The 24,619-nt window shown below is 50.7% G+C and overlaps 1 protein-coding gene across 2 annotated transcripts in view; it reads right to left on the reverse strand.

Annotated features, from left to right (window-relative positions):
• UNC13B (unc-13 homolog B) overlaps window positions 1–24,619 on the reverse strand; it is a 210,215-nt gene that overhangs the window by 32,546 nt on the left and 153,050 nt on the right. The window contains exons 5-15 of one of the 2 annotated variants that reach the window (XM_038742472.1): window positions 24,252–24,330; window positions 22,516–22,521; window positions 18,676–18,750; window positions 17,822–18,041; window positions 8,844–9,071; window positions 6,231–6,372; window positions 2,737–2,906; window positions 1,943–2,058; window positions 1,438–1,601; window positions 503–653; window positions 8–76 (exon numbers count right to left, since the gene is read on the reverse strand). In XM_038742472.1, the coding sequence (XP_038598400.1) occupies window positions 8–76; window positions 503–653; window positions 1,438–1,601; window positions 1,943–2,058; window positions 2,737–2,906; window positions 6,231–6,372; window positions 8,844–9,071; window positions 17,822–18,041; window positions 18,676–18,750; window positions 22,516–22,521; window positions 24,252–24,330 (1,420 nt within the window). The remainder of the gene's footprint in view (window positions 1–7; window positions 77–502; window positions 654–1,437; window positions 1,602–1,942; window positions 2,059–2,736; window positions 2,907–6,230; window positions 6,373–8,843; window positions 9,072–17,821; window positions 18,042–18,675; window positions 18,751–22,515; window positions 22,522–24,251; window positions 24,331–24,619) is intronic. The other variant, XM_038742473.1, reaches the window with a different exon arrangement.

Genomic DNA, 24,619 nt, shown 5'->3' on the forward strand with positions numbered 1-24,619 from the left:
TACTCACCCGGTACATGGAGAGGTCAATGCGCAAGGAGTTGTGCAGCTGGTCCAGGAGTTTCACAAACCTCTCCTTCTGTTGGGCCCAAACGGGAAAATGGCAGGGCCAACGCACGGGACCGCCCCCTCCCCGAAACCTTCACTTAGAATGGAACCCGCCCTTCTCCCCAAACTGGGGCACGCTGCCTCCTTCCTCCGACTATGGAAACGGAGTCACGTTAAGGCAAGTTCACCGTTCGGACCCAAAGGACCCCGGCAGGTACCTAACGACGACTCCTAGCTCCAGCAGAGCGGAGGGGCCGGGAGGAATGGTCAGCCTGACGGCCTAGGTCCACAGATTCCCACAGGACAGTTCTCCCCAGGGACCGCCTCCCCGCTTCATCTCCCGTCAGGGGCGGAAAGAGTGGCAGCGACCGGCCGTCATCAGCCTGCACCTACTCGGCTGTTGGCACCCGGGAGGGAGAGGGCGGGTAACGGGGAGCGGGCGACGCAACGGACTCACACCAAAGTTGGAGGCGGCAAAGCGGTCGGAGGCGGAGACGTTGGTGGAGGCAGTCGTGTGGGCATAATAGGCGTTGATGTTGGCCAGCAGCGTGCTCATCACGGCCGGCACCCCGGGACACATGTACTTGGAGGAGAGACAGGCAAAATGCCTAGACGAACACAGGGGGCTCGGTCACCCACGGATCTCGGGAGACACAGCAACACCCACGATCCCGGGACTCTACGCGCCCTCCTTCCTTATAGCCGACAATCACCCCCCCGGACTCCCTTCAAAGCCTTACGGAAGGCACATCTCCAAGAGGCCTTCCCTGATTAAGTCTTCCTTTCCTCTTCTCCCGTTCTCTTCTGCGTCACCCCGACGTGCTCCCTCTCCACAGCCCCACCGCCGTCGACTCCCGGCCCACGTCCTCCCCCTGGCCTGGAATGCCCTCCCTCCGCACATCCGCCGAGCTGGCTCTCTTCCTCCCTTCAAAGCCCTACTGAGAGCTCACCTCCTCCAGGAGGCCTTCCCAGACTAAGCCCCCTTTTTCCTCTCCTCCTCCCCATCCCCCCCGCCCTACCTCCTTCCCCTCCCCACAGAACCTGTATATATGTCTGTACAGATTTATTACTCTATTTTACTGGTACATATTTACTGTTCTACTTATTTTGTCAATGATGTGCATCTAGCTTTACTTCTATTTATTCTGACGACTTGACACCTGTCCACACGTTTTGTTCCGTTGTCTGTCTCCCCCTTCTAGACTGTGAGCCCGTTGTTGGGTAGGGACCGTCTCTGTATGTTCCAACTTGTACTTCCCAAGCGCTTAGTCCAGTGCTCTGCACACAGCAAGCGCTCCATAAATACGATTGAATGAACGGATGAATGACCTCCTCCGAGGGAAAGCGCATTTCTGTGGCCTGGGGTCCGCGCGAGCAGGGAAGGGGACTCACGTCATGGCCTGGTAGATGGACTCGACGCCGTAGCGCATGGCGAACTCATCGACGATCTCCTGGGCCGTTTCATCAAAATACACTTTCCACGCGTCATCTCCTTTGGTCTCGGGAATCCTGACCCCACCGTTGCCCTGGATGTCCGTGAGGTGGTGGAAGAGGTTCTGAGGGAGGTGAGAAAGGACCTTAAGACGGCGCAGAGCTGATCCCCACCGAGTTGTCTCCTCAGCCGTCGGCGGTCCGTGCCGACCCGATTTCTCCGCTCTCCCGAGGCTGGCTTCTCACCGTCTTGGGCACACGGTCCTCCTGGCTCTCCCAGAGCTTCAGACGGTTAAAGCCAGAGAACTGAGAACTCCCAACCTCCTTACCCCAGGGCCCGAGGCATTGGGGACGCTATTAGGATGGCAAAGAGGCATTGGGGCATACCTTTCAGGCCCAGGCTGCTCATCAGGGCTGGCTGCTCTTAGAAAAAGAAGGAGGGGAGCGCGCAGAGCGACAGACTGACCTCATGAAGGCAGGTATACTGGACGTGGTATGGTGCCACCTTCTCCTCCCCCTTGATCTCCACGCTGATCTGCAGTCGGATGGCTCCCGAGACAGCCGATTTATCTGTTCGCTTCTCTGGGGGGAGAGAAGCGTCTTACAGAGATACTTGTTCCTAGGAAGGGTATTATATATATATATATGTGTATACATGTTTGTACTTATTTATTACTCTATTTTATTTGTACATAGTTATTCTATTTATCTTATTTGGTTAATATGTTTTGTTTTGTTCTCTGTCTCCCCCTTCTAGACTGTGAGCCCGCTGTTGGGTAGGGACCGTCTCTATACGTTGCCAACCTGTCCTTCCCAAGCGCTTAGTCCAGTGCTCTGCACACAGTAAGCGCTCAATAAATACGACTGAATGAATGACTATTATTAACCAACTGACCAACCAAGTGTCAAGCTGCTGTGGGAAGGGGCCCCCCCCAAAAGTCAGTCGAGTAGGGCAACCGAAACACACCCCGAACTCCAGCTGCTTCAAACCTCCGTTAGCATCGGAGTCAAAACCCAGACCATCTTGCCTCCATTCTGCCCCGCTGATGCAGATTGCCTACGCTGGGTCATTAACGGGGGGTCCAACGGCCTAACTCTCCATCCCCCAATATGGAAAGAGGTGGGTATGATGCCGCGGGGGCCCAAATCCTGAAGGGAGGCCCTGTGCCGAAGCCCCCGCACGAGTCAACCCCCGGGCGCTTCCCAGTCTTCGCCCTCCGGGGCGGCTCGGCAGAGAGGGGCCGGGGGAAGCAGCCTCACCAAGATTGTACCAGACGTCCATCTCCCCGCTCAGCGTCCGCACCTCGATGATGGTCTGCCCCAGGAAGTCGTCCGACTCACGCTTCAGCCTCTGCTTCACCCGCGACTTGATGTCGTCGTCCTCGTCCCAGACCCGCACCTTGATCCGGTCGGAGGAGTTATGGCACTCGCTGGGAATGGGCGGGAAATGGACAGGGGGACAGATTGCTACCTCGTTCCCGGGAAGGAGAGCCGGACCAAGAGGGGGAGGAGTTTGCAGTCCCGGCCCATCTCCTGCAGCTCGACCCAGAGGGAAGAGAAAATAATAATAATAATAATAATAACAATGACATTTATTAAGCTCTTACTATGTGCAAAGCACTGCTCTAAGTGCCGGGGAGGTCACAAGGTGATCAAGGTTGTCCCCCGGGGGGCTCACAGTCTTAATCCCCATTTTACAGGTGAGGTAACTGAGGCACAGAGATGTTGAGTGACTCGCCCAAAGTCACACGGCTGACAGTTGGCGGAGCCGGGATTTGAACCCATGACCTAATAATAATGATGATGGCATTTATAAAGAGCTGACTAGGTGCAAAGCACTGTTCTAAGCGCTGGGGAGGTTACAAGGCGATCAGGTTGTCCCACGGGGGGCTCACGGTCTTAATCCCCGCTTTACGGATGAGGTGACTGAGGCACAGAGAAGTGACGTGACTTGCCCAAAGTCACACAGCTGACAACTGGCGGAGCCGGGACTCGAACCCCTGACCTCTGGCTCCAAAGCCCGGGCCCTTTCCACCGAGCCACGCTGCTTCGCTAAGAGGGAGAAAGAGGAAGGGCGGAAGACGGGAAAACTCCCACCTATTCAACCCGCACTATACAACGGAGCCCATCATTCCCGGGGCCCGCTTTTCCTTCCTCCCCTGGGAGGGAACTCGGAAAACAACAGGGCTGGAATGGGATGCTCAGGAAAAGGGGAGCTAAGATGGCCAACTTTCTCACCACAGGCTTCCGAGGCACCAGCGGGACAGGAAAGGATAAGGCAAGGCAATGATGGACGCCTTGCACATAGTAAACGCTTAATAAACGTCATCATTATTATTATTATTATTAGGCCATGCACTGATGAAGCCCAAAGCCCCACAGAGAAGCAGCGTGGCTCAGTGGAAAACAGCACGGACTCTGGAGGCAGAGGTCATGGGTTCAAATCCGGCGCCGCCAGTCGGCGGCTGTGTGACTTTGGGCAAGGCGCTTCACTTCTCTGGGCCTCAGTTCCCTCATCTGGAAAATGGGGGTGAAGACGGTGAGCCCCCCCCCCCGTGGGACAAACGATCAGTCTGTAACCTCGCCAGCGCTTAGAACAGTGCTTTGCACATAGTAAGCACTTAATAAATGCCATCATTATTATTATTATTATGTACCCGTAGTTTATTTTATTGTCTGTCTCCCCTTCTAGACGATAAGCTCTCTGTGGACAGGAGATGCGTCTACCAAGTCTGTTATATTGTATTCTCCCAAGCGCTTACTTCAGGGCTCTGCACACGGTGAGCGCTCAGTAAGTTCCATTGATTGAACAAACACACTCTAAACGAGCCATTCCTACGCTTCCAACTCAATCCCTGGCACCCTGGGTCCCTCCAAACCAGAATTCTGCCTCCACCAGGGTCAATCAATCAATCAATCGTATTTATTGAGCGCTTACTGTGTGCAGAGCACTGTACTAAGCGCTTGGGAAGTTCAAGTTGGCAACGTATAGAGACAGCCCCTACCCAACAGTGGGCTCACAGTCTAGAAGGGGGAGACAGAGAACAAAACCAAGCATATTAACAAAATAAAATAAATAGAATAGATACGTGCAAGTAAAATAGAGTAATAAATCATCATCAATCGTATTTATTGAGCGCTTACTATGTGCAGAGCACTGTACTAAGCGCTTGGGAAGTACAAATTGGCAACACATAGAGACAGTCCCTACCCAACATTGGGCTCACAGTCTAAAAACAATAATAAATCCGTACAAACATATATACATATATACAGGTGCTGTGGGGAAGGGAAGGAGGTAAGGCGGGGGGGATGGAGAGGGGGAGGAGGGTCCCTAAAGGGTGCTTTAGGAGGTTTTCCCCTAACCATCAATGGTGCTTATTGAGCGCTTCCTAGATGCAGAGCACTGTACTAAGCGCCTGGGTGAGTACGGTACAAGAGAGCCGGTAGACACGATCCCTGCCCACCACGAGCTCACAGTCTAGAACCGTGAGCCATTCGGCCTTAATACCCCTAGCTTTATTCTCTTGCATACATCTAACTTTTCCCACTAATCAATCAATCATCATCAATCGCATTTACTGAGCGCTTACTGTGTGCAGAGCACTGTACTAAGCGCTTGGGAAGGACAAGTTGTCCGTGAATCTTTTAAACCTTTTTGAGATTTCTCACGTCTCTACCCTTTCCCATTAATAACCCACGAATCTATGAATCTAAAGCCTTTTAGAACCGACTGGCATTTCCCACCAGAAGCAACACCTAAGGGGGATTTTCTTTTTTTATGTCGGTCTTCTGTTTTTATTATTTATAACTTTCCTCACCTGCCCATCCCCGAACCTCCCCACCCCCTGGACCTATTCTTAAGACTGTGAGCTCTCTGGAGACCAGGGTTCATATCTCATTTTCTACCTTGTATTATTTTCCCAGCTTGTACTTTGCTTCCACAAAGTGAGCCCCTCAGAGGACAGGGGCCGTGTCTAATTTTCACTCTCAGTACAGCGCTCTGCACATGATGAGCATTTTAATGCTATCGCTACTATTAGGCGTTCGACAAACGTCACTGCATATTCACTGATTTTCATAAATTACCCAGGTGGGCAGTGACGAGTGAAAGAAGGACAAGAAGGAGAAGCAGCGTGGCTCAGTGGAAAGAGCCCGGGCTTTGGAGTCGGAGGTCATGGGTTCCAATCCTGGCTCCGCCAACTGTCAGCTGTGTGACTTTGGGCGAGTCACTTCACTTCTCTGGGCCTCAGTTACCTCATCTGGAAAATGGGGATTGAGACTGTGAGCCCCCCGTGGGACAACCTGATCACCTTGTAACCTCCCCAGCGCTTAGAACAGTGCTTTGCACATAGTAAGCGCTTTAATAAATGCTATTACTATTATTATAAGAATTGAGGTGCTTGGGAAAATATTGCTTACTGGCTTGGATTTTTCCTGATGATCCTTTTCCCCTATCTTCCTTTCCCGTTGCCTTTCCCTGCTTCCCAACTTCCTGGGAGTCAGAAGGACCTGGGTTCTAACCCCAGATCTGCCACTTGTCTGCTGTGTGATCTTGGCCAAGTCACTTCACTTCTCTGTGCCTCAGTTCCCTCGCCTGTAAAATGGGGGTGAAGACTGTGAGCCCCCCGTGAGACAACCTGATTACCCTGTACCTACCCCAGTGCTTAGAACAGCGCCTGGAATATAGTGAGCGCTTAACAAATACAAACAAAAAAAAACCCTCCCTGCCAAATGATTCCCGGGAGACTTACAAATGAAACTTCTCTTCCCAAACTGGGTTCAGGTTTCCGAAAATGGTCTTTGTCCTCTTCTTGGTCTTTCCGACCTGGACGGTGACGTACGGGTCGCTGGAGCCGGTTTTATCTTTGGCCTGCAGCCCCTGAGCGCACACCACTGCAAGCAGAGAGTCAGAAGTTGTAGGAATTGTATTTCATAGGCACCGGGGTGCAAAGGACTGTGTACTAAGCACTGGGGGAGAAAAAAAATATACAGGTGAGAATTAATTGCAGTGCGTGGTCCCCAGTGTCACTCTGGCGCGGCAGAGACTAGAACAGAAAGGATGTGAAGAAGTCACAGACTAAGCCCCACTTTTCCTCATCTCCCACTCCCTTCCGCGTCACCCTGACTTGCTCCCTTTGATCTTCCCCCCTCTCCCCACCCCACAGTGCTTGTGTGTGTGTATATATATACATATATATACATATATACATATATATACATAATATACATATATTAATATATATACATACATTTATATATATTTATATACAGCATTAATATACACATATAACATACATATAATATATGCACATATCAATATACATGTTATATTAATAAAATACAATTTATTATATATACTAAATTATATATGATTAATCATATATAATTATAATCAATACATCATATAATATACGATTAATTATATATAATTTAGCATATATAATAAATTATATTTGATCAATATAACATATATATTGATATATGCATATATTATATGTATATTATATGTGTATATTAATACTGCATATAAATATATATAAATGTATGTATATATGATGTATATATAATTAATCATATATAATTATAATTAATACATCATATAATATATGATTAATTATACATAATTTAGTATATATGATGTATATATAATAAATTATATTTTATTAACATAACATATATATTGACATATGCATATATTATATGTATGTTATATGTGTATATTAGTATATATGTTATATTAATAAAATATAATTTATTATATATGCATTATATATACTAAATTATATGTAATTAATCATATATAATTATAATTAATATATCATATAATATATGGTTATAAATTAATTATGAATAATAGTGATTACATAGTAATTATTATAAATTGATTTATTATATAATATATGATTTATTTATTTAATTGACGCCTGTTTACTTGTCTGTCTCCCCCCATCTAGACCATGAACTCATTGTGGGCAGGGACTGTCTCTCTTTATTGCTGTATCGTACTTTCCAAGCGCTTAGTTCAGTGCTCTGCGCACAGTAAGTGCCCCCAAAATCATCATCATCATCAATCGTATTTATTGAGCGCTTACTATGTGCAGAGCACTGTACTGAGCGCTTGGGAAGTACAAATTGGCAACATATAGAGACAGTCCCAATACAACTGAATGAATGAATGAAAGTCAGAAGGGGGGGCGGGGGTCGTGGCCTGTAGCTGACATCCCAGAGCTTGACCTGTTTTAATCATTCTTTCTTCATTCAATCGTATTTACTGAGCGCTTACGGTGTGCAGAGCACTGTGCTGAAGAGCTTGGCAAAGTACAACACAACAATAAACTGTGACATTCCTTGCCCGCAACCAGTTTACGGTCTGGAGGGGGGGAAAAGACAAATAAATAAGACGACAAGATATGTAAAGAAGTGCTGTGGGGCTGGGAGGGGGGAAGAGCAAAGGAAACAAGTCAGGGCGATGCAGAAGGGATTGGGAGAGGAGGAAAGGTGGGGCTTAGTCTGGGAAGGCCTCTTGGAGGAGATGGGCCTTCAATAAGGCTTTCGGGGGGAAGGAGGGGAGGGTAATTGTCGGATTTGAGTTTGACTTCGCAACCCAGGGGGCATTACAACCCGCCACCGTCAGAATACCGTAGAAACACAGCTAGCTGTGGAAGATGCCGGGTGTCTACCTGCCTCCCGCGAATTTATTCGAACCGCGCTTCGCGGGACAGCTGGCTGGACCTGGGAGCGGAGCCCGGAGGCCGCGCAACTATCCGGGCACTTTGTGGGGCTCGCTGTTGCCGGCCCTGGTCCCGGAGTGACGCTGCCCCCCGTTAAAATACCAGCTTTGGCTGCAGAGGCTCCCGAAATGGGAGGTGGGGGGCTAGAGAGGAGAGATTCTGCAGAATAATAATAATAATAACGGTCCTTGTTAAGCGCTTACTACGCGCCAGGCACTGTCCTTAAGTGCTGGGGGAGATACAGGATAATCCGGTTCTCCCACGTGGGGCTCACACTTTCGATCCTCATTTTACAGATGAGGTAACTGACGATGATGATGGCATTTGTTAAGCGATTAACAAATCGAATCAATCGTATTTATTGAGCGCTTACTGTGTGCAGAGCACTGTACTGAGCGCTTGGGAAGTACAAGTCGGCAGGAGGAGGAGAGATTCTGCAGAATAATGATAATAATGGTATTTGTTAAGCGCTCACTACGTGCCAAGCACTACTTTAAGCGCGAGGGGAGAGCTGCAGGGTAATCAGGTTGTTCCACGACGCTCTCAATCTTCACTGAAACTCGGCGTCCATCTCGTCCCGTCCCCCAAACCCTAAAGAACGCCCTCATCCCCCCGCTCCGCCCTCCCTCTTACCCGTGATGGTGATCTTCGCTGACCACTTGGAGGTACCATCCAGCACACTCTGCTTCACCGTCTTCATCTGCTGGGCGTGGGCCACTTTGCCCACGGTGAACACGTCCCGGATCACCTCGAAGATCTCCGGCTTATTCCGCTCCCGGATCTTCATGCGATCCTTCATGGCCATGATGATGTTCTGGGTCCGGTCTTCAGCCCCGTGCTTGGAGCTCTTCTCTGCGGCTCCTGAGGGTGGGAGGGAGTTTGAGGGACAGGCCCAGTCGGTCCGTTTCGGAGCCCAAGATCAGCTTTCTGGGCCGAGGAAGATGCCGGCCTACTTGTCCCCCGGGGCTGATGTGCGTCGGGGGTGGAAAGGGGGGTCGGGGAAGAGAGGCAGGTTGGGATTCCTCAGTCACTAAGGGTCACGGCCTACTGGGGGTCTGCAACCTTTTGGTCCAACAGAATGAAAGCTTTAAACAGTTGGTGCCCCAATCCTATTATTTAATATGAAGAGTGGGGGGAGGAAAAGAGGAAAGGAAGATAGGGAGAAGAGTGGGGGACAAGTCAGAGGAGAAGGAGAGAGGGTAGAAACGTAGGGTGAGGGGGGGACTGTCTAAGGGATGGGAAACCGAGGGTTGTGAGGTGCCCCAAAGACTATATTCGCACCGTATTCGCGTTCCCCGGTCCTTTAGCGGCCAGTTTGATTTTTCCCCTCGGCCTCAAAATCGGGTAGGCACAGGGTCCCCGCCAACGGTGTTTACGGCGGACAGTCGGACCAGAGAGCGCCACTCGGACTCTCTGATCCCATCCTCATGGTCCGACCACGTGAGAGAGAACCAGCGCGTCACGTCGGCTCCCCAAAGCCCAGGACCTCCCCTTAGGCGGGGAGGGTGAAGCTTTCACCCAGGCCGGAGCGGCCCCCCACCTGGAGACTCGGCCCAGGGAACGAGGGGGAAAAACCCACGTGCGCTATGAACAAACGGCGAAGAGGACGTTTTTCTCCTCCTCCAACCAACACACTTCGCTCCTCTACCATCGGCCTAGTCACTGTACCTCCATCTCATCCATACGTTGCCAATGTGTACTTCCCAAGCGCTTAGTACAGTGCTCTGCACACAGTAAGCGCTCAATAAATACGATTGATGATGATGATCTCCCCGCCAACCCATGGCCTCCAGGTCTCCCTCTGGCCTGAAACTCCCTCCCGCTTCATATAAGACAGACCACCACTCTCCCCACTTTCAAAGCCTTACTAAAATCATTGCTCCTCCTAAACCTTTCCTAAATCACCCCCTAATTTCCCGATTCGCCCCCCCTTTTGCAGCGCGGCTTAGTGACGGGAGCCCGGGCTTCTAATCCCGGCTCCGCCGCTTGTCTGCTGTGTGACCTTGGCCAGGTCATTTCACTGCCTCTGTGCTTCAGTTCCCTCATCTGTAAAATGGGGATTAAAAGCGAGAGCCCCACGGGGGGCAACCTGATTACCCCGCATCTACCCCAGCGCTTAGGGCGGTGCCTGGCACATAGTAAGCACTTAAAGATCATCATCATCATCAATCGTATTTATTGAGCGCTTACTATGTGCAGAGCACTGTACTAAGTGCTTGGGAAGTACAAATTGGCAACATAGATCATTATTATTATTTTGCATCTCCTATGTGCTTAGGTCTACGCCCCTGAAGTACTCTGATACTCTTCAAGACTGTCAGCCCGCCGTTGGGTAGGGACCGTCTCTATACGTCGCCAACTTGTACTTCCCAAGCGCTTAGTACAGTGCTCTGCACACAGTAAGCACTCAATAAATACGATTGAATGAATGAATGATACACCAACCTGAGCCCCACAGCACTTATGACGGGGAAGCGGCGTGGTGTGGCGGATACAGCACAGGCCCGGGGGTCAGAAGGTTGTGGGTTCTAATCCCGGCTCTGCCGTTTGTCTACTGAGTGACCTTGGGCAAGTCACTGCTCTGTGCCTCAGTTACCTCATCTGTAAATTGGGGATCGAGACCGTGACCCTGATGTGGGCCAGGGACTGTATCTGACTCAATTTGCTTTTACCCACCCCGGCAGCGCTTGATACAATGCCTGGCACACGGTATGCGCTTAACCAATACCACAATTATTATTATGTTAATATTATAATCCTTCTACTCTGCCATTTCCCCTACCTGTAATGTATTTTAATGTCCCCCTCAACTGCTGAACTGCAAACTCCTTGTGGGGAGGGGAGGCATCTACCAACTCTATTTTATCCTCCCAAGCACTTATTATGGGAATCTGTACGCAGTAAGCACTCAGTAAATAACATCGACTGAGGACAAGACTACAAGACTACCCTCGTCCCCCTCTCCATCCCCTCATCTTACCTCCTTCCCTTCCCCACAGCATGTGTATATATGTATATATGTTTGTACATATTTATTATCCTATTTATTTATTTATTTTACTTGTACCTATCTATTCTATTTATTTTATTTTGTTAGTATGTTTGGTTTTGTTCTCTGTCTCCCCCTTCTAGACTGTGAGCCCACTGTTGGGTAGGGACTGTCTCTATATGTTGCCAGCTTGGACTTCCCAAGCGCTTAGTACAGTGCACACAGTAAGCGCTCAAAAAATATGATTGATTGATTACAGTAAGCACTCGGTAAATAACATCGACTGAGGACAAGATTACAGTAAGCACTCGGTAAATAACATCGACTGAGGTGCACATAGTAAGCGCTCAATAAATACGATTGATGTTGATGATGATGATGATGATGATGACTGAGGGCAGGACTAAATTGCACAGGCATTCAATCAATCAATCAATCGTATTTATTGAGCGCTTACTGTGTGCAGAGCACTGTACTAAGCGCTTGGGAAGTACAAGTTTTTTGTTTTTAAATGGCATTTATTAAGCGCTTACTATGTGCCAAGCACTGTTCTAAGCGCTGGGGAGGTTACAAGGTGATCAGGTTGTCCCCCGGGGGGCTCACAATCTTAATCCCCATTTTCCAGATGAGGGAACCGAGGCACAGAGAAGTGAAGTGACTTGCCCGAAGTCACAGAGCTGACAATTGGCAGAGCCGGGATTTGAACCCACGACCTCTGACTCCAACAGTTGGCAACATATAGAGACAGTCCCTACCCAACAGTGGGCTCACGGTCTAAAAAGGGGGGAGACAGAGAACAAAACCAAACGTACTAACAAAATAAAATAAATAGAATAGATACGTACAAGTAAGATAAATATTTATTTATGTTTAATATGTTTAATGATCATTGGATCATTCGATCCAAGACGAACCCTCAATTGTTGGCGGGTTCTTCACTGCTCTAATCGCCGCGGCCAAAGCTTCAGCCGTCTCGAAGAAGGGCCTGATGAATGCCAGGAAGAAAACTTCCTAAAAGAAACTGGGTGATCCCCAAGTGTAATAAACACGAACTCACTCCCTGCCCCAAAATGGGCTTTTCAGGCAAACATTCCGGGTGCCTCCTTCTCTTTTCCTTCCCATCACCTTCCGCACACGGAACGCATTCGGCACCGGCCAATTCCGTGATTTCAGAAGGGGCACTGAGACTTGGGAATTGAAGATCCTACACTCCCGCCACCACCCCCGTCCCACCCCTGGGCCGTTACTACCTTGGGGTTCCAGGATTTAAAGTCTAAAAGCCTCGGATGACGAGGTTCCCCGCGCGGCTTCAAACCCCGCTTTCCGCCTCTATTTTGGGTTCCCACTGCCGTTCAATCCGGCAGAGTTGCCGGGGGAAATCCTTCCTCCTTAGGCTGGAGGCCAGAGATCGAAATCCGCCAGTAACGACTCGCTGAATCTCGCAGGGCCCGGCTTCGGATTTCTCGGTCCGCGCACCCGTAAACGGGTTAAGTGAGAGCAGCGGGGCTCGGTGGAAAGAGCCCGGGCTTGGGACGTGGATTCTAATCCCGGCTCCGCCCCGTCTGCCGTGTGACCTTGGGCAAGCCACTTAACTTCGCTGTGCCTCAGTGACCTCACCCGTAAAATGGGGATTGAGAGCGCGAGCCCCATGTGGGACAACCTGATTACCTCGTAACTACCCCGGCACTTGGAACAGTGCCTGGCATATAGTAAGCGGTTAACAAATACCGTCATTCTAAAATACATAAGAAAGGAGTTGAAAATGGAAAGCAGATGCTCCCTATTGAGGCATGTGACTTGCCACAGATTTCTTTAAAAATTATTTATACCTCATTTATAGAAACTGAATTAACAATGATCCAGCTGCAGGTTTTCCAGTTTGCTCAGTTACCAGAAATGCAAAATAAAATGGAACATCCCATTTCTTTTGTACTCCCTCTTCTGAATTTGAATTATTTATATGCTACAAAGACAATTTTACATTATAGATCAGTCCACTTTCAAAGAGAAAGAAATATTTTTCATGAACCTTTGTAAATTCTAAATAATTCAACTTTTATTTCTTTATACGGTTGTTCTTGGGAATCCAGAAGTTAAGATTTTTGAAGAGATGACAACTTTTGTGTTTCATGTATGTGACTGTTTCCACATTTCACTGGAAATGATTTCCCATGTGATCAGATACACACCCTTAGAATAAACTCGTTTCAACACTGATATATATAATCAGACCTGAAACTTGGGGTTGTTGTCTTGTTTTGCGGTCACGAGCAGAAAATATATGTGTGTGTATATATATATATATATTTATTACTCTATTTATTTATTTATTCTACTTGTACATATCTATTCTATTTATTTTATTTTGTTAGTATGTTTGGTTTTGTTCTCTGTCTCCCCCTTTTAGACTGTGAGCCCACTGTTGGGTAGGGACCGTCTCTATATGTTGCCAATTTGTACTTCCCAAGCACTTAGTACAGTGCTCTGCACATAGTAAGCGCTCAATAAATACGATTGATGATGATGATGATGATTATCACAAAATGCACCGCCTTGGGATTCCCGTAACATCGACACTGTGGGATCTGGATTTTTTTTTAATATTTTTTAAAAGCTGGGGTAAACACAGGTTGTACCCAGTCGCGCCCCACGGGGGGCACGCAGCCTTAATCCCCATTTTACGGACGAGGTAACTGAGGCACAGAGAAGTGAAGCCCACGGTCACACAGGAGACAAGGGTCCTTCTGACTCCCGACCCCAATTTCTATCCATTACGGCACGCTGCTCCTGAAGCTGTGGTCAGGTCATTGACCGGTGCGGACAAACCAGGCCCTGGCAGCTGGAGTTTCCCAAATTGGCAAGGAAATCCTCCCTGGAATCTATGTACCACTTAGTGGCTGCTCGGTTAGGGAGCTCGACGGACCGTGCGACCGCCAATTCCGCGACGGGGAAGCGCAGCGACCGGGAAACGAGAGACAGAGAGGGAAGGGATGCTCTAGGGAAAGACCCCGCATCTCAGCTGAAAGCGCGCCCAAGGCCCCGGCCCCCGTCCGGAGGGAGTCGAAGCCGGCCCCTCTTCGGGACGAGGTGGAGGGAGCCCAGAGAACCGTGCGGCCACTCGGCAGGGTGGGCGAGAGAGGAACCAAGCGGCAGCAAGGTGATTTCCGCGGGCCTTGCGGCTGCCGAGGACAAAGAACAGCTCCGGGGCCTCGACGGCACGGCGGCGCGCAAGTTCCCTGCCGTCCCGGGGCGCGACGAGCTCCGGGGGCGTTCAGGGCCCCCCGCCTACTCCCAAACTGGTAGCGTGCACCCCGGCTCGGAGGAGGAAAGGAGGACGAGCAGCAAGCGCGGGGCGGCGGGGGACAGCTGCTGGGTAGGACGACGGAGCTCGGATGGGAATTGTCGGCCTCCGAACTGAAAATAGAGCTTCAGATCGGGATAAAAATACCCCCGCTCGGGGAGCGGTGCTCTCTAAAACTCGGAGGAGCTGGGTTGGAGTCATTCCTTGACGAGAAAACTCAAGCGCTTAGTACAGCACACAGTAAGCGCTCAATAAATATGATTGACTGATTGATTGAGAAAACCAAGCGGGACAAACTTATTGTGATTATCTTTCTTACACAACAGAATCAAATTTTATTTTATTTCTGTCTGTCTCCCCACCGCTAGACTGTTGGCTCGTTGTGGGCAGGGAATGTTTACTGTTGTACTGCACTTTCCCAAGTGCTTAGTACAGGGTTCCGCCCACGGTAAGCGCTCAATAAATACCACTGAACGAATACACAGCATTGGGAGCTTTAGTTGGCTCCAAACATGCCAAGCTACAACCCAGATGCCCCCCCAGCTGCTCATTTGGGAAAGTCCCATCTAATTGAAAAGGTCTTTCCTCAAAAAAGATGGACTCTTGAGAATCTGATGTTTTTGAGAGCAGTTAGGGAATGTGTTACAGTGTACTCTCCCAAGCGCTTAGCGCAGTGTGCTGACCAGACTGAGCCCTTTCCTTCCTCTCCCCCTCGTGCCCCTCTCCATCCCCATCTTACCTCCTTCCCTTCCCCACAGCACCTGTATATATGGATATATGTTTGTACATATTTGTTACTCCATTTATTTATTTATTTTACTTGTACATATCTATCCTATTTATTTTGTTAGTCTGTTCGGTTTTGTTCTCTGTCTCCCCCTTTTAGACTGTGAGCCCACTGTTGGGTAGGGGACTGTCTCTATATGTCGCCAACTTGTACTTCCCAAGCGCTTAGTACAGTGCTCTGCACACAGTAAGCGCTCAATAAATACGATTGATGATGATGATGCTGCACAGAGTAAGCGCTCAATAAATATCATTGACTGATTTCTCCTTTGGGTCTGTCGCCAATCGCTCCTCCCTCCTCTCCTCCTCCTACACCCCTCTTATTAGCAGATTCTTATTCTCAGATTGCTGTGAGCCCCTTTGAGGGCCAGGAACCTCGTCTCTTTCTCACTTCTTTATTCTTTCCCAGCTCCCAGTACAGTGCTTGGCACCAGCACACGCTGTAATAAACACGATTACTACTACATCTCCATTTGAACGTCTCCAAGGCACCTCAAGCTCAAGGTGGAAAACCGTACTCTTCGGTCTCTCCTCTACCTAACTCGCGACCTTGGCGTTGTCCTCGATCCCCCTCTTAGACTGTGAGCCCACTGTTGGGTAGGGACTGTCTCTATATGTTGCCAATTTGTACTTCCCAAGCGCTTAGTACAGTGCTCTGCACACAGTAAGCGCTCAATAAATACGATTGATGATGATGATGATGATGGTTTTGTTCTCTGTCTCCCCCTTTTAGACTGTGAGCCCGCTGTTGGGTAGGGACTGTCTCTATATGTTGCCAATTTGTACTTCCCAAGCACTTAGTACAGTGCTCTGCACATAGTAAGCGCTCAATAAATGCAATTGATGATGATGATCGACTCCCAGGCTGCGAGCCGGCTTTTCCCTTTCACAAAAGTGTGCTTTTCTAAAGGTGGAAAAAAAATAACTTTCTTCTTCAGAACCCTCCGGGGGTCCCCAGGAACCTTCCAGTGTTGCCAACTTGTACTTCCCAAGCGCTTAGTACAGTGCTCTGCACACAGCAAGCGCTCAATAAATGCGACTGAATGAATGAGTCAGTCTGTCAACGGAGGGCCAGCGGTGGACGCCCAGCCGAGATTTAGCAAATACTCCGGAGCGGCGTGCCTCTTAAATTCATTTATTCATTCAGTCATATTTATACTGTGTGCTCTGCACACAGTAAGCGCTCAATAAATACGACTGATGATGATGATGATTCCTCTCTCATTCTGCCGCTAAACCTGTGGAGTTTTCCTCCACGTCGTATCCCGGATCGGCCCTCTCCTTTTATTTGTAGATTACTTCACGTTTGGTCTCTCCTGCTGGATTAGACGCTCCTTGTGTGTGTCGGCACATAGTAAGCGTTCGACAAATGCCATTATTTTATCATTATTATTATTATTATTGCTAGTACTGTGGGCAGGGACCACGACTTCTTCTGTTTGACTTTCCCAAGCACCTAGTTCAGTGCTCGGCATGGAGTTTGTGCTCAATAAATAGGAATGATTGGTCGAGGGAAGGAGAGACCAAAGGACCCCGAGTTCAGAAAGTTCCCCATTCCGTCTCTCTATGTTGTCAACTTGTACTTCCCAAGCGCTTAGCACAGTGCTCTGCATACAGTAAGCGCTCAATAAATACGACTGAATGAATAAATGAATTTAAGAGGCACGCCGCTCCGGAGTATTTGCTAAATCTCGGCTGGCCGTCCACCGCTGGCCCTCCGTTGACAGACTGACTCATTCATTCAGTCGCATTTATTGAGCGCTTGCTGTGTGCAGAGCACTGTACTAAGCGCTTGGGAAGTACAAGTTGGCAACACTGGAAGGTTCCTGGGGACCCCCGGAAGGTTCTGAAGAAGAAAGTTATTTTTTTTCCACCTTCAGAAAAGCACACTTTTGTGAAAGGGAAAAGCCGGCTCGCAGCCTGGGAGTCAATCATCATCATCAATCGTATTTATTGAGCGCTTACTATGTGCAGAGCACTGCACTAAGCGCTTGGGAAGTACAAATTGGCAACATATAGAGACAGTCCCTACCCAACAGCGGGCTCACAGTCTAAAAGGGGGAGACAGAGAACAAAACCATCATCATCATCAATCGTATTTATTGAGCGCTTACTGTGTGCAGAGCACTGTACTAAGTGCTTGGGAAGTACAAATTGGCAACATATAGAGACAGTCCCTACCCGACAGCGGGCTCACGGTCTAAAAGGGGGAGACAGAGAACAAAACCAAACATACTAACAAAATAAAATAAATAGCTATGTATAAGTAAAATAAATAAATAAACAGAGTAATAAATATGTACAAACATATATACATATATACAGGTGCTGTGGGGAAGGGAAGGAGGTAAGATGGATGGGGGGTCCGGGGCCCAGATGGGAGACGAGGGCAGACGCTGATTACTAAACGAAATCTTCTCGCCTTATGAAGAGAAACCCCCCCACTTCTCGGCCTCTTCCCCGCCCCTCCCGGGCCCTGTCGGCCCCCTTCCCCTCCCCGCTGCAGGTCCAGGCCCCGGCGGCCAAAACACTCACGCTGGAGGCAGTCAGCGTTGAGCAGGTCCTGGCACTTCTCGTGGCACTTGACGCCGCACTCGGTGCAGCGCATGCCCTGCCGGGCGATGCCCCACAGGAGGCCCTCGCACTCGTAACAGTAGGTGGGGGTGGTGGCGGTCCACACCTCGAAGTTGTGGGGTGTGGTGCAGGAGATGGGGTAGATCAGGGCTTGCAGCGTCTTCTTGTACACGTGGGATTTCTGAAAGATGAGCAGGCACACACAAACACACACGCCAGGGTCAGTGGCATTCAGGCCCCTGAAGGACACAAACGCACCCTCACAGGCCAAGAACTGGAGTTCGTCATCATCAATCGTATTTATTGAGCGCTTACTATGTGCAGAGCACTGTACTAAGCGCTTGGGAAGTACAAATTGGCAACATATAGAGAGTCCCTACCCAACAGTGGGCTCACAGTCTAAAAACAGCGGGCTCACCCCGGGAACCCCGGTTCTTACCCCAGGCGGCCCGCCACGGTGGAGTCAAATGCCTCCCAGGAACTCATCTTCCTCCTAGGCCCCCCTTCTCTCTCTCCTCCACCCACCGTACCCCAACATGGAGACCCAAACTGGCCCACAGTCGTTTCTGCTTTTCCCTGGGCACTCACGTGAGGGCTTGTTTCTCTGCCTTGGTCGCCGGCCCACCCAGTCTTCTGGTCACGGCCCAAAGCTAAGGCCCGGAGGCCTCGGCTCTCAGCTTGCCGCCCCCCCGCCGCCCCCCTGGAGCAGAAACCAAAATCTCCCGGCCACAGCCATTCCTGCCCGTGCTACGCCCTGCCGGGCCAAAGGCCCCGGCCCTCAGAAAGACGGTGGAAACCAATCGCCTACGGCTTACCAGGTCTTCGTCCTTGAGGGAGGTGCGTGTGGCCATCGCAGAGGTGACGCCGGCCTTTCGGGACTGAACCAGGCACTGCGAAGGGAAGAAGCACATTTCAGTTAGCGCAGAGGGTGATGCAAGTCCGGGGGGAATTGCCCGGAGGGGACAGTCGCGGTGGGGCAGGAGGTCCAAGGCCGGGATTTTCTAAGTTACCCTAACCCCGGCTGGCCCGGGGGAAGGCGGCGCCCCACTTCTCACCATCTTGGTACGGATTTCGGCTCCTCCTCTCAAACTCTCCACCCCAAAAGCTGCCACTCTGGTCAAGCTCGGGTCGCACCACGGCTGCAATTACCGCGACAGCGTCCTCACTGGTATTCCTGCTTCTCGTTTCTCCCCTCGCTCACTCACACTACACACGGCCGCACGGATCACCCTCTTGAAGCAGCCTCGGCCCGCAGCTCTCGACGACTCAAAAAACGCCACCGGCCTCCAACTTCCCTCTACTTGCAGCAAAAACTCAACCGTCTGCTTCGAGGCTTTCCCCCAGACCTCAGCCTACATCTTTGCTCTCTTTCCTAGCTCGTTCTCGTTTCTCCCAAGCAAATCTAACTGTACCTCGTTCTCCGCTCCCTTGCCTCCACCCTCTCACTCACGCCGTACCTCCAATCACAATACTAAATGGCACTGACTGTGCAGCGACTATGTGCCAAGCACTGTGTTAAATACTGGAGTCTTCCTGGAACGCTCCAGGAAATCTGACAAACCCTAGTACGCACCGGGTTCGAAGTCCTCCCAGGACCCCCTCCACCGCCCCCGCCACTCCTTCCGACAGACCTTCCCCGATAAAACCCAAAGCTCTAACTCACATCTATCAATTCACCCGCCATCTCTAGCTAATTGGCAACAGGTCTCCCAAGTTTTACTGGGTCAAGACAGGCAGATACCACATCTGATGCCTCTTCCTGAGCCGGCAGAGCCTATTTATTCCCATCCTCGGCACATCTAGCCAGCTAGCTATATATAGTTATTCGCTCGTTCCTTCGAAGACCTGTGCTCATTATTCTCTTTGTAACTACTTCTCTCTCGGTCTCCCCTGTTCGAGTGTAAGTTCCTGTTGGGCAGGGATCAGATCTCATTCATTCATTCAATTGTATTTATGGAGCGCTTACTGTGCGCAGAGCACTGGACTAAGCGCTTGGGAAGTACAAGTTGGCAACATATAGAGCGGTCCCTACCCGACAGCGGGCTCACAGTCTAGAAGGGGGAGACAGAGAACAAAACATATTAACAAAAAGAATAGTAAATATGTACAGGTAAAATAGAGTAATAAATCTGCACAAACATATATACAGGTGCTGTGGGGAGGGGAAGGAGGTAGGGCGGGGGGATGGGGAGGGGGAGAGGAAAAAGGAGGCGCAGTCTGGGAAGGCCTCCCGGAGGAAGTGAGCTCTCGGTAGGGCTTTGAAGGGAGGAAGGGAGCCGGCTTGGCGGATGTGCGGAGGGAGGGCATTCCGGGCCCGGGGGAGGACGTGGGCCGGGGGTCGACGGCGGGACGGGGGAGAACGAGGCACGGTGAGGAGATTAGCGGCAGAGGGGTGGAGGGTGCGGGCTGGGCTGGAGAAGGAGAGAAGGGAGGTGAGGGAGGAGGGGGCGAAGCGACGGACAGCCTTGAAGCCAAGGGTGAGGAGGTTTGGCCTGATGGGGAGGTTGACTGGTAGCCACTGGAGATTTTTGAGGAGGGGAGTAACATGCCCAGAGCGTTTCTGGACAAAGACAATCCGGGAAGTGGCGTGAAGTATAGACTGAAGTGGGGAGAGACAGGAGGACGGGAGATCAGAGAGGAGGCTGATGCAGTCATTCTGTCGTACCTTCCCAAATCCTTCTTTTTTTTTTTTAATGGCATTTATTAAGCGCTGACTATGTGCAAAGCACTGTTCTAAGCGCTGGGATGTATAGCAAATACTAACTACTATTATTATTATTACTACTAGTACTACTACTGCCCCACAACACAAGGGTGACTAGTCCCCAGGGCTTACCACAGTGCTTGGCACTAGTCATGGCTTAACGAATACCATTTATGATTATGATCGGAGGTACGGCGTAAGTGAAGGAATGGAGGCAAGGGAATAGACTGAGCGAGAGGAACCTCCTACGCCACTGCATTCCGGCTTATGGAAGGAGCCAGTGAGCAAGGATTTCCATCAGATGCTCCATCCCGTGTTCTACGGGAGCAAAGATCAGAATGCCACTCGGGGACCCCTGCGCAAGGATGGCACGTCAGTTCGTGACGCGTTCCATGTTTTTAGCCCCACTGAGAGCTCACCTCCTCCAGGAGGCCTTCCCAGACTGCGCCCCCTTTTTCCTCTCCTCCTCCCCCTCCCCCACGGCACCTGTATATATATTTGTACAGCTTTACTACTCTATTTATTTTACTTCATCATCATCAATCGTATTTATTGAGCGCTTACTGTGTGCAGAGCACTGTACTAAGCGCTTGGGAAGTACAAATTGGCAACATATAGAGACAGTCCCTGCCCAACAGTGGGCTCACAGTCTAAAAGACTTGACTTTACTTGTGCATGTTTACTGTTTATTTTGTTAATAATAATAATAATAATAATAATAATGGCATTTGTTAAGCGCTTACTATGTGCAAAGCACTGTTCTAAGCGCTGGGGGGGATACAAGGTGATCAGGTTGTCCCACGTGGGGCAATCCCCATTTTACAGATGAGGTAACTGAGGCTCGGAGAAGTTAAGTGACTTGCCCAAGGTCACACAGCAGACATGTGGCGGAGCTGGGATTCGAACCCATGACCTCTGACTCCAAAGCCCGGGCTCCTTCCACTGAGCCATGCTGCTTCTGTGCAACATTTTAATGATCATCATCATCATCATCAATCATATTTATTGAGCGCTTACTATGTGCAGAGCACTGTACTAAGCGCTTGGGAAGTACAAATTGGCAACATATAGAGACAGTCCCTACCCAACAGTGGGCTCACAGTCTAAAAGGGGGAGACAGAGAACAAAACCAAACATACTAACAAAATAAAATAAATAGAATAGATATGTACAAATGAAATAAATAAATAAATAGAGTAAAAAAAAATGTACAAACATATATACATATATAATGATGTGCATAGAGCTTTAATTCTATCTGTTCTGACGATTTTGACACCTGACTACGTGTTTTGTTTTGTTGTCTGTCTCCCCCTTCTAGACCGTGAGCCCGTCGTCGGGTAGGGACCGTCTCTGTACGCGGCCGACGCGCACTTCCCAAGCGCTTAGTACAGTGCTCTGCACACCGTAGGCGCTCAATAAATACGACTGAATGAATGAATGAAATCCCCAAACCCTAAAAGGTCTCTGGTGGAAGGAAGGAGAGAGTGGTGGGGTGCAGAGAGAGGAGACATCGTGGGGAACTCCACGTCTGCGTTTGTCTGGGTCTGTCTCGGGGAATATTACGGACCTCGGGGACTTAAACAGCCCTCTACCCCCAGCCCGGGCATTTTTCATCTTACCCCCAGACCGTGCCCCGTAACAGAACCACCAGTCCTTTGTTCCAAATAACAGGACCGGATAGAAAGTTTCGAGAGCCCTTGCCAGCCCCATCCTATTGAGGGGAGGGCAAAGCAGGGCACTGCCAAGCAGCGGCTCGCCCACCCCGACTTTGACCTTCCGGGGGCGAGTCCAAGCTAGGGATCACCGAGTGAGTGACGGACCCAGAGAGCAGGGGGCAGGGAAGACAGGGAGATGGGGAGGATGGAGGTGGGCAAAGAGGCTATCCCCAAACACACAAACACTCAGCCAGATTCCTGGGCACGGGGGGGGGGGATGGAATACCACTTACCATCGCCTGTAGGAGGAAGGAAGCAGGTAAAAGAAGCACCAAAGATTAATTCGTTAGCATGAAAAAGGGGCTCGGTGGCAACCGGTCTACTTAAGTCTTACTGGGTGGAGACAGAGGCCTGTTTCTGGGCAAAGGCAGGGCACGGTTGACAATCTCCCCACACCAGGCCCCGAGGCTGTGAGGAAAGCTTCGGGAGGAAGTTCTCTGCCGGGGTCGGGAGCCAGCCGGCCCCGGAACGAAATGAGTACCTGAGCCCGGGTCCTGCCAACTCCCGGGAGCTTTGAGAGGCTTGGCGAGAGACCCTGCGGGTGGGGAGACAGTCCCCGGGCAGGAGGGGCACGAGGATGAAGACATCCAGGAGAGAGAGGGCCCAGCCTGAGTCCTCCCTCAGGAGTCAGGGCTCAGGAGGGAGTTTCTGGACGGCAGAACACCCACACCAGGCCGAGCGGTACACTCAGGGCGGGGGCGGGGGGAAGAGATGCGGCAGCACACTGCGGCTCTTCTTCGCATGTGGGCGACTTGCGGTTTACTTATTATTTCGCCCCCGTCGGCACCCCTCCGCCTCCCTCCCGCCCCAGGCCACCGGCTCGCCGCGCCAGCTGAAGGAATGGTTTTCTGACCGTGGCGCTTTAGGGTCCACCAGGCCCGGCCGCCCCGGCTTCGGAACGAGAAGGCGGCCCCCCGGGGCTTAGGGCCTGACTCGGCCGAGCAGGAGATGCTGCTCCCCCAGCCCCTTTCGAGGGCTCGCCAGAGCCAAACTCTACTCTGGGCACCAGACGGGGAAATAGTCCCGAAGGAGTACTGCTCTGTCAGTAGGAAGGAGGAAGTCTGGGGTGTCCGTGGGCAAGGGTGAGGATGGCACCTCCCTGATGCCCGCTGTCAACAGGATGGAGAAGAAGGGGGAGGCGGCTAAGGGACGTTATGGGGCTCTAAACTCTGCTGCCCCGGGATGCACTTGACTTGGATGGGGGGGCCGGAGCCGGGATTAGAACCCGTGACCCCTTGACTCTTGGGTCCGGGCTCTAGTCACTGCGCCATGCTGCTTTGGTGATGGGTGGCTGGCCAGATTCCAGCCCCTCCCGGGCCATGCCGCGACGGAGAGCCACGCCACGGAGAGGCTACTCGGGGCACACCTGCCCGTCTGCCTCACCTGGGAAGGAGGTGGTCCCTTAGGAGTTAAGGGGCCAAGTCAAAGAAAATGCCCGGTCCTGGGTCCAACCTAATCAACCTGCATCTACCCCAGCACTCACAACACTGTTCGACACAGAGTAAGCGCTTAGCAAGTACCATAAAAAAAGGATGCCCTGGAAAGCCTCCCAGGAGCGGCTGGATTCCAGGGCAGGGCTGATAATAATAATAATAATCCTATTTGTTAAACGCTTACTATGCGCCAAGCACCGTTCTAAGCGCTGGGGTAGGTACGAGGTCACCAGGTTGTCCCACGCGGGGCTCACAGTCTTCACCCCCGTTTTACAGATGAGGTCACTGAGGCACGGAGAAGCTGCCCAGAGTCACACGGCAGACAAGCCCCCGTGACCTCCCAGCAGCGGGAACGGAAAAGGACTCATCCTCTCATGGCAACCTGGCCCGGACAGGGATGGGAAAGCACAAAGTCACACACCCCATGTGGGGCAGACCAGGATTGGGCCGCCGCCGTCAAACCCTCCGCTCGATCCGGAAGGCCTAGCTGCTGGCTCTGGGCAATTATTCCTCACGGAAAACCGAAAGGCTCTTACCAGGTCGCTGACCAGTGGAATTGGTTTCCTCTGGCGAAGATCGGGCATGCTGTCAATGCCGTAGAGACCATTGGCTTGCCTGTAATGGGGAGAGAGAGAATGAGAATCAGTCACTGGCAGAAAAAAAAACCAGTAATTCTCCTTTACCCAAGATAGCCGAGTCCCCTCACTCTGCTCAAAGCAAACCTGTACTCATCTTGATTATTAAGGTAAAGAAGAGAACCAGCCCCTGACTCCCCAGCTCTTTGGAAACTCTCCTTTCCCAACGGGGCAGCAGGGAAATACAAAGGAAGAAGCAAACGAACCGTAGAACGAAAGAACGTGTTCCCTGTCCACGGGGATCTCACGCACTCTAACAGAGGAGACGA

Source organism: Tachyglossus aculeatus, unplaced genomic scaffold, assembly GCF_015852505.1.
Source record: "Tachyglossus aculeatus isolate mTacAcu1 unplaced genomic scaffold, mTacAcu1.pri scaffold_12_arrow_ctg1, whole genome shotgun sequence".
Lineage (NCBI taxonomy): Eukaryota > Metazoa > Chordata > Mammalia > Monotremata > Tachyglossidae > Tachyglossus > Tachyglossus aculeatus.